This window comes from Akebia trifoliata, chromosome 2 (genome assembly GCF_017979445.1).
Source record: "Akebia trifoliata isolate Shusen 1 chromosome 2, ASM1797944v1, whole genome shotgun sequence".
Classification (NCBI taxonomy): domain Eukaryota; kingdom Viridiplantae; phylum Streptophyta; class Magnoliopsida; order Ranunculales; family Lardizabalaceae; genus Akebia; species Akebia trifoliata.
This window is the reverse complement of record NC_141376.1, coordinates 29,680,804-29,689,947: the sequence shown is the minus strand read 5'-3', so window position 1 is coordinate 29,689,947 and position 9,144 is coordinate 29,680,804. Positions and strand designations below refer to the sequence as shown.

General features: G+C 36.3%; 1 protein-coding gene across 4 annotated transcripts; it reads left to right on the top strand.

The window, feature by feature from the left end:
- The first annotated feature begins 1,051 nt into the window (after positions 1–1,051).
- On the top strand, positions 1,052–7,626 carry LOC147410083 (putative protein phosphatase 2C 52). Of its 4 annotated transcripts, XM_086432275.1 has the most exons (9): positions 1,052–1,541; positions 1,692–1,826; positions 2,384–2,862; positions 2,947–3,291; positions 3,364–3,481; positions 3,560–3,783; positions 6,800–6,910; positions 6,994–7,092; positions 7,301–7,626. In XM_086432275.1, exons 3-9 carry the CDS (start codon positions 2,656–2,658, stop codon positions 7,409–7,411), a joined length of 1,215 nt encoding a protein of 404 aa, XP_086288401.1. In that variant the 5' UTR covers positions 1,052–1,541; positions 1,692–1,826; positions 2,384–2,655; the 3' UTR covers positions 7,412–7,626. The 4 variants fall into 4 exon arrangements, with proteins under 4 accessions (XP_086288401.1, XP_086288400.1, XP_086288402.1 ...); XM_086432274.1 differs by lacking the exon at positions 1,692–1,826; XM_086432276.1 differs by lacking the exon at positions 1,692–1,826 and having other exon boundaries at positions 6,994–7,127.
- Positions 7,627–9,144: the final 1,518 nt, after the last annotated feature.

Sequence of the window (9,144 nt, the reverse complement as noted above, 5' to 3'; positions counted from 1 at the left end):
TGTGAAAATAGCAAATCTCTTTTTTTCTTTAGAGGTTTATAGCTATGGTCATGGCTGTCGCTATAAATAAAACTTAAAAAAAAAAAATAGTGTGATTTTACACATGCACCCTCACGTCTTGTTGAATGTTGGAGACTACCCTTGTATTTTTAAATTGATGACATGCTCCCTCACATCTTGTTGAATATTGGAGATACCCCTATTTTTATATTGATGACCCCAGCCACCAACATTAAAAGACCCAAATGCCCCTTCTTGTTTTCAACCCGTTTAACAAGCAATTTTTTGAAATTGAATAAGATTTTACCTTTGTGAGCTTGTAAAATTTGTCTATATCATCTCCATACTCCATTGTTGCCAACTGATCATCTGCATCTGCGGCATTGATATTGATAATGGGGTCATTCGATTTAATAGTAAGACCACAAGTAGCAATTTTCGAGTGTTTTTGTAGTTGTGTGAGATCTGAAATAACGAACAATCCTTTGGAACCCTCAAAGTTAGAGAGAGAGAGAGAGAGAGAGAGAGAGAGAGAGGAGAGATGGAGGAAGCCTCGAAGACAACTTTGAGTAAGTCTCGAAGAAGATGATAACAACTTAAAAGGCAGGGAGAGATGGGGGAAGTCTTGAAGACATCGATTGGTTGGTGCCTTTGTGGGGGTTTTTATATTTATTTTATAAAAAGAGCACATAACAAAAGTCAGGACAAGGTCCTTGCTACCAAGTGCCGCTAAAAATTCATTTTCCTCATCACATCGATCTTTGAGGTATCTTTGCATCTTGTAACTATACCCTCGAGGCTTGTTGGTAGGATACACTTGCCCCACTGGCATCCCATTGAGCATGTTATCATTCCTCTGTACAATTCTCATTACGCTGATGGTGCTGCCTGTTATCTGGTAAATACCCAAGAAGTGAACAAAATAAAGATTGACCGAGGCTTGTGTTGAACACAATGTCCTTAAGACAATTTTGTTCCCGCAACTTGGTGTAAACAAATCAATGAACAATTGTATCCCAGGAACGATCACACGTGCTGAGATAGCACACTACAGGAAAAATTAGCTATTGGGACGACTCTTAGTTACGGTCATATTTTGACCGTCGTTGGAGAGTCATCTAAAACCCAACCCACCCACTCACTCTCGTCTCAGACGAAAACACTGTCTCTCACCCTCAACATCACTAATCTCTCCGTCTCACTCTCACCCTGAAAAATCGACGCTGATGTCTTCGACTCTCATCCTCAAACTCGACATTAACGCTGATCTCTCGATCTCTCTCTCATCTCTCGATCTCTCTCTCATCCTCAAACTCGACATCGACGCAGATCTCTCGATCTCTCTCTCATCCTCAAACTCGACATCGACGCTGATCTCTCTGTGACGCTGATCTCTCGATCTCTCTCTCATCCTCAAACTCGACATCGACGCTGATCTCTCTGTGACGCTGATCTCTCGATCTCTCTCTCATCTCAAACTCGACATTGATGCTGATCTCTCGATCTCTCTCTCATCTCAAACTCCTCGCTGATCTCTATAGGTTGAGCTCTCTCTCTCTCTGTACAATCATAATTTCTATAGTGTTGATTCAAATTTTGGTTCGATTGCAAACCAAAATCCCAATTTCTATACTTTTAATTTAATTTTTGATTCAGTTTCAAACCAAAACCTTAATTTCTCATTTTTATAGCTAAGATTTTAATCATAGAAAGTAGAGGGGATCAACTCAGTTGAGCTTCAGAACCGAAATACAAGTTTTTAAAGATTTTATTGATTGTACTTCAGATCTGATTTCAATAGCTTTTGGGACGAAATCAGATTTCAGGTGAGTTTATGGTTAAATTTTTTTTTTCTTTCCCGAAATGCAATGTGCAGCTGCTTTTTATTATTTTTTGTTTATGATAAATCTATTTACTTGAATTTGATAGTTCATTGTCATTTCTCGAAATAGTAAATTCACCTTTCTAGCTTGTAGACCAATGTAAAGCATTATAATTCTAATATCTGTTATTTCTGATGCTTTTGATTTCAATTCTACTTAAACTTATTTATGTCTGTGTTTGCTTTTTAGTGTTAGAATTTTCTAAGTTCTTGAAGTAATTTAAGAGTTGAAAATTTATTTTTCACATCTTTCGAATAAGTTCCTGATTGTAAGGCATGTGTGTTCATAAATTTTCTTACTATCGCCATCCACATCATTCTCAGCCTTCCTTTAGAGAATTTCTTGCACCAAAGGGCTTCTCATTGATGTTATTATTAGTCTTCTTTGCATATGATCAGACCTATCTTAACTGACTCTATTAGGTTTTATTCTAATTTTTCCCTGGTTTAACCACTCATCCATCTCAACTTTTTCATATAAGTTGGTTTTTGAATTTTCAGTTCTTTGCATCACAAAAACAAATGATTTTGGAAGGTGCTTGTCCCACATATCAATGCTGGAAGTACACTAGTTGCATGTGAGAGAATCTCAGGAATCTGTACAACATTGAACTGTTCGAAATTTGCTTCCAATACCGATATTGGAAGTAGACTGGTTTCATGTGTGAGAATTTCCAAAATTTGGATAACTTTGGGCTGGTTGACTATTCAGAAAATTCGGGATTTTGAGTGAGATCTGTTGAAGTTTATGCCTTCACTTAGGGACTAAGCAGATGGGGGGTTGTTGTAACAGTAGTTTTGGTTTGGGATCACGGAGGAGTGGAAGAAAGAAGAGATCATACTCGGAACAAGTCACTTCCTTGCAACACTTACCTTATATACCGAACCTAATTTTCACTAATGGGAAGAGCAAAACTTCGTGCATTTTCACTCAACAAGGACGCAAAGGCATAAACCAGGATGCTATGGTTGTCTGGGAAGTAAGTTCAGTTCTGTTCATCCTATCAAGTCCTCTTACCCATTCATGGATGTTAATTTGTGTAAAAATTATCTGTTTCATGTAGGATTTTGACTCGGAAGATGCGATATTTTGTGGTGTCTTTGATGGGCATGGTCCGTATGGCCATCTCGTTGCCCGGAAAGTTAGGGATTCTCTGCCATTTAAGTTACTCTCTTTCATGCAATCTTACGAATCGGGGGGAAATGGATCGAGTGGTTACTGTTTTAATAGGAAAAAGACTCTTGATATAGGAGATTCTGAGAAGGCTGATTCGATTGAGGATCAAACAGAGTCTTTGTGGAGAGAAGCATTTCTTAAGTCATTCAAGGCCATGGACAAGGATCTGAAGTCTCATCCTACCTTGGACTGCTTCTGCAGTGGCAGCACTGCTGTAACTATAGTGAAACAAGTGCGTCACCCGAATCTGTTATTATTTCTTTTTGTTCCAATTATTAATTCTCTGTTTTTATCTGATTTTAAGGGGCTCAATCTTTTCATGGGAAACATTGGGGATTCTCGGGCGATTTTGGGATCTAAAGATGCCACTGATTCCATGGTCGCAATACAGTTAATAGTTGATCTGAAGCCCGACTTGCCAAGTATGTCTTGATATTAGCTACTTTCATAGTGATGTGTGTGTTATTGAAACTTACCCCTTTAATCATGATCTGTTATAGGGGAAGCTGAACGGATTAAAAGGTGTAAAGGAAGGGTCTTTGCACTCCAAGATGAACCCGAAGTTCCTAGGGTTTGGTTGCCATTTGATGATGCCCCTGGGTTAGCAATGGCTAGGGCATTTGGGGATTTCTATTTGAAGGATTATGGAGTGATATCTATACCCAAGTTCTCTCACCGGGTTCTCACGGAGAGGGATCAATTTATTGTTCTTGCTTCTGACGGGGTAAGTGTCGTATCTTCATATCAATAAGTATCTTATTTGCTGCACTTAAATTCACTGACGGAGAAATTTAAAAAAAAAATAAGAAGCACCTTTGCTTGTATATAATTGTCATTTGATGCTGATTAGAAACTGTAGACTTTTGATTTGTTTTCTAGAAACCAAGCATAGATTTCTTGAAATATACCATCACTTATTAATCACCTTGTGGTAAGTTGCTCCACCAGCTTCTATGAATAGCTATTGACTTAAGTTGAAGTAACTTAGGATTCATATTAAAATTCTAGCCCTTCCACTTTGTTTCTCAGAAAATAATGATGTGTAGCATCGCTATGAAGTATCCAATCTTGCTTAAAACTAGCCTCAGAGATTATATCTTCTTTAGAAGAACTTAAAAGTGAATTCTTCCACTTGTTTAGCATGCACAGCCCCAACAATATTCTTGATCTTGACAAATTGGAACTATTTTCTGGGACCGCACCTTTTCATCACGGTAATCGTCCAATGTATATGCAACTGTTCATACATTAACAGCCATTGCTTGGTTAACTTCTCCACCTTGGGCAAACCTCCTGTTCCAACCTTTTGCAGCTATCCTGAATTTATCAAAAAAAAAAAAAGAAACCCTTGTAATCCTCCCAAAGCTCTGATCTCCCAAGCTCTTAATCAATCAGTCTTACTTAGAATCATATGTGCATTACAGAATGAATTATTTTTTAAGATGACCGTAGATTTTATTTCTCATTCTTTTTGTTTGATTAACATTGTTTTATTGAGGACAAAAATCAGGAATATATTTCAATAAAAAAAAAATCTAACATTTCAGTAGTAGTTATTTCGATGTGGTTCTCTATCGGGTACACCGGCAGATAAAACTCATTACAGATATGTTACTTGAAAGAGGAGAAAACAGTTTGGTATATTCACTTGGCATATGGTTATTTGTTGGATGGTAGACCCTTGAGGTAAGCACATGTTTCAATCTCTTTTGGGTTAAATGAGAATGCGACAACTTAATTTTCATATTGACAAAAAATCATGGTAATGCGACAACTTAATTTTTTTCTTATCATATAGATCCATCCTCACAAAAAATCAGCCCAATCCAAATCTTATAACCCATATTTTGGAAAATGATTGTTTTTACATATGTTTTTACTAATGTCCCTTGAATAATACTCCCCTATAGACTTTAAGTATATATGTATGTATTCTTTTAAGTATTTTTCTTATTTGGTGAAAATATGGAAACGCCTAAAACTTTTGGTCCAATTACATTAATCGGATACAATTTTGAAATATTTACATACCTGGTGAATTATAAATATTTACATAACTAGATAAATTTATTTAGCTGTGTAAAAACTTTTGTAATAAAATTACGTGGATGTACATAACTGTGCATCGTGCATCCTCATAAATATGTGCAGTTGAAAAAATCTATGATTCTAAGCTCAGCCAGGTGGGGAGAGTTTGTCAGGCAAGAGTTAATTTATCATTATTCTTTGTTAAAACACTTTCTTTTTTTTCTCATTCTTTTTATTACAATGCTTTAATAAACTAATTTTATGGTTTTTTTTTTTTTTAGAGCTTGAGGTGACAGAAAAGATTAAAGAAAGGTATTGCAACGTTCTAAGAAAACAGAAGACAGCGATCTTGGCCCATCGGACTGTGGCGGGAAGAGGTCGATGGATTACTCATGGTAATGTTAAGAAAATTTGTGATAAAGGTGAGGTAATTGGACACAGGCAAGCGCTAATATTCAAGCAGGACAATGGAGAGAACACCGAATGGATAATGCACGAGTATACTTTACCCCCAATTCGTGACAAACAGAACAAGGTTGGTGTTTTTTTTTTGTTTTTTTTATTCTTGTTACCTTGTAGTTTATAGAACTTGAAACATTTATTTTTGGGTTGTTTACATTCTTTTTTTCTTCTATATTTTAGAAGCAATTTCAAGAAATGGTGTTGTGTAGAATTATAAATAGTCGTCGTGCAAAGAATAAAGTGGTCGACTGTAATGGATTAGTTATGAGCTACGATTCGGAAGAAAGAGACAGAAAACGACTAAGGATTCGACAGAATCATCTTCTTCCAACCAAGTATTTCCTACGAAAGTCAGGATTAATGAAGAAAGCTCATGAGACCTCAGCTCTTTGCGATGCTGATGTTTCTTTGATTGCCTTTTCAAGTAAAGGAAAGCTCTATGAGTACTCCACTGATTCCGGGTAACAATTTCTCAAATTCTTTCAATTTTTTCCTATAAACGAATACTTCAAAATGGGTGCTGAATCCGTGTCAAGCACAGCTTACCTATCAGGAAATTTTTTTTTGAAGCCTGAATGAAATATATCTTTCTTTTATTTTATTTAGTTTTCTTGATGTCATTGTTTGTTTTGGGTTGCCCTTTGGTTGATCTGATCAACCTCCATTTTTGGCATCCCTTTCCCCTGTATTTCAGTTTCTTTCTTCTTCTTTTTTTTCCTTTTTTTTAAATGAATTGCTTTGATTATAACAAAAAAAAAATAAAAATTGATGTTAAGATTAAATGGGGAATGGGGAAAAGTTTACATTATCATAATTACCCTGCTTACCAGGATTAATCATGGAGATGGATCTAGTAAACGGTATACGTGTGAACAGAAATAAGTACAGAATCCTTTTAGAAAAGAAAAATATTTCCTTTAGTCCTTGTGAACATTATTTTCCTTGAAAAGAACTTTCTAGTATTTTTAGAATTTTCAATACTATAAACATTTCTTTTTAAAGAAATATTCCCCAAAAATCTATAAATTTTTCAAAGGACTATGTAGTGTATAATGGGCCATTGTATGTGTATTTCTTTGAGCTAATTTCCAAGTTCCAATTCTTAAGATCCGGTTTCCAGATAGCAATTGGCAAATTTAGTGCCTTGGCAATGAATAATATCATTGAAATGGACAGCAAAGATTTCTTTGTGGATTCAAAGGCTTCTTCTGAATCATCTGTTTTTCACTTTCTCTCCAAATTTATTTCAGATTCGAGGGAACTATTATATGAGCATCAACCAGCTAGGCACTGGGGCACGCTGGCGACGGATGAGCGGCCAACAAGTTTATTCCCCACTTCTTTTAGCTTTCACACATGAGGTATAGCATGTAAATATGATTAATACTAAAGTGTAACTTTCTTTTCTCTTAATTAACTGCTGATGAAACAATTTGTCTTACAGGAAATGGGGAATCGGGAAGCCCCTTCTTATGTGGCAAATGCAACCACTATGTTTCCTAGCTATAGTTTACCTCCTAATGTTGCGCTGATCACTCTTCAGGTGATCTTGTCTCAAAGGACTATGTGTAAAATGATGTGGGTGTCGAACACTTTGTCTAAGAACTATATTAGTGATGAAACTTAACTAAGTTGATAAGAAGTGAGGAGTGCTATTCCCATGTCCTAGTTTCAAACCCCCTAGAGCCTGACTTCATTTGCTAATCACTAATCTTTTTACCTACTGTATTAGTGACTTCATGGTTTTGCAGGAGCTGGATGATGGAAATGTTCTCCTTAGATTGGCTCATCTTTTCAAGGTAAAAGATGCTGTCTCATGTATCAATTCATCTTTTTCTGTTTCAGTGAGATTAAAAAAATAAAATAAAGCAAAACAAAACTTTGAAAGAGTTAATTGAATACTAAGAAAGTAGTTGCAAAATTCTATGCAACAAGGACACAATCACTTGTCAGCTCTAATTCGATGCAAGCAACAATTTTTTCTTTTATTTTTTCTTGTTTGTATCTCATAAGCAGTCTGTGAGACTTTCTGGACTTCATTTGAGCTAAATTTATTAATATTTGAAAGTTTCATGTACCTTCTTCATCTTTAACTCTATGTATCTCTCTCTTTTTTTCACTATTTTTTAGGGATTTAATGATAAATAAGTGTTTCTACAGAAAATAACAATATTTATGTGTGTGTGTGAGTTGGAGTGTATGTGTGCGCCCGTGTGTGTATGTCTGCGCATGTGTGTATGTGTGAGTTGGAGTGTATGTGTGTCTGCGCGTGAGTTGGATTCCGGTGACCATCTTATAATGTGTGTGACTTGGATTCTGTGAGAATTTATATTAGTCTGCAATAGTAACCCAATGAGTTCTAGTAGAGAGGGCATTTGGATCTTTTCATATTGATAGTTGGGGTTGAGGTCATCTATTTCAAAACATAGGGGTATCTCCAATATTCAGCAATACATGAGGGGGCTGGTATAAAATTAAAATTTTTTTTTCAATAGCTTCTATAGCGACGGCCAAGCCAAAACCGTAGCTGAAGGAAATTTTTTTTTTTTTTTAAAAGACTACCCTACAGCGACAGTCAATAGCGACTGTCGCTATAAGTCCTATATCTAACGACGTTCTGTCAATTGTTGGCCGTCGATATAGCATTTAGCGATGGGACTATTAGCGACGAGTACCGACGGCCCTCTTGGTTGTTGCTAGATGCTTTTGCGACGGTATTTTGTACCTATAGCGACCGTCGCTATAGCCCTATTTTACTGTGGTGGCACTTCAATCTACACGTCTAACAAACCGAACGCTAAGTTTGTACTCTTAGGAGTCATAGGATCTTGACCCTTTATCTAATTAAATATATTATGAATATTTCTATAAATGTGGTAGTAGAGCCGTTGGACAGAGCATTATTAGGCCCTAGTAGGGGAACATGGGTTTGTTCCCTCTAGTCACATGTTCATAACTGCACATCCCCATAAATAAGCGCAATTGTGTATTATGAGGGAAAAAAACTCTACGGTTGTTACACATGCCACATCAGTGAGTTTTTAAGTTAGAAAATCAACACTTATATAGTAAAGGTAAATTGCCTTGTCTTGTTCCCCATAAATAAAACTTTGAATGCAGATATTAAAGATGGTGATGGGGGTGTTGGGACGACTGGTAAGAGGAGTAAATAAGAGAGAAGCTTTAAGAGTTATTGTAGAGAGTGTCTTCTCCTTTGTCCCATTCCCACTTCACTCACTCTCCTTTCCTTAAAAACCTTCCCAACTAACCACACATGAGATGAGATGTGGGTTCCACCTTCACCTTCACCTTCACCTTCACCTTCACCTTATATTATGTAGGTAAGGATGGACAAAAACTCTTCCACCCAAAAACACATCATACTTGGGTCCACTAACCATTAAGGATCTTATTATGAACAAACAAGAGGTGGACGACTAATTCGATAGTAGATGATTTGGTGCTATTGGGTCCACATATTTATGATTTAAAATCAGGATCACTTGCACATGATTTCAGCCTACACATCTAAAATCAGTTTGATTGTCTATTTCAAGTCAGATAATTTTAACAATTTTTGTCATTATTTTTTGGT

Excerpts from the sequence above, each read along its gene's own strand:
- LOC147410083 (XM_086432274.1), top strand. The coding sequence starts at position 2,656 with ATGGGGGGTTGTTGTAACAGTAGTTTTGGTTTGGGATCACGGAGGAGT. Across the intron at positions 3,482-3,559 it reads TCTGAAGCCCGACTTGCCAA|GGGAAGCTGAACGGATTAAA; the intron begins GTATGTCTTGAT and ends GATCTGTTATAG. Across the intron at positions 7,093-7,300 it reads TTGCGCTGATCACTCTTCAG|GAGCTGGATGATGGAAATGT; the intron begins GTGATCTTGTCT and ends ATGGTTTTGCAG.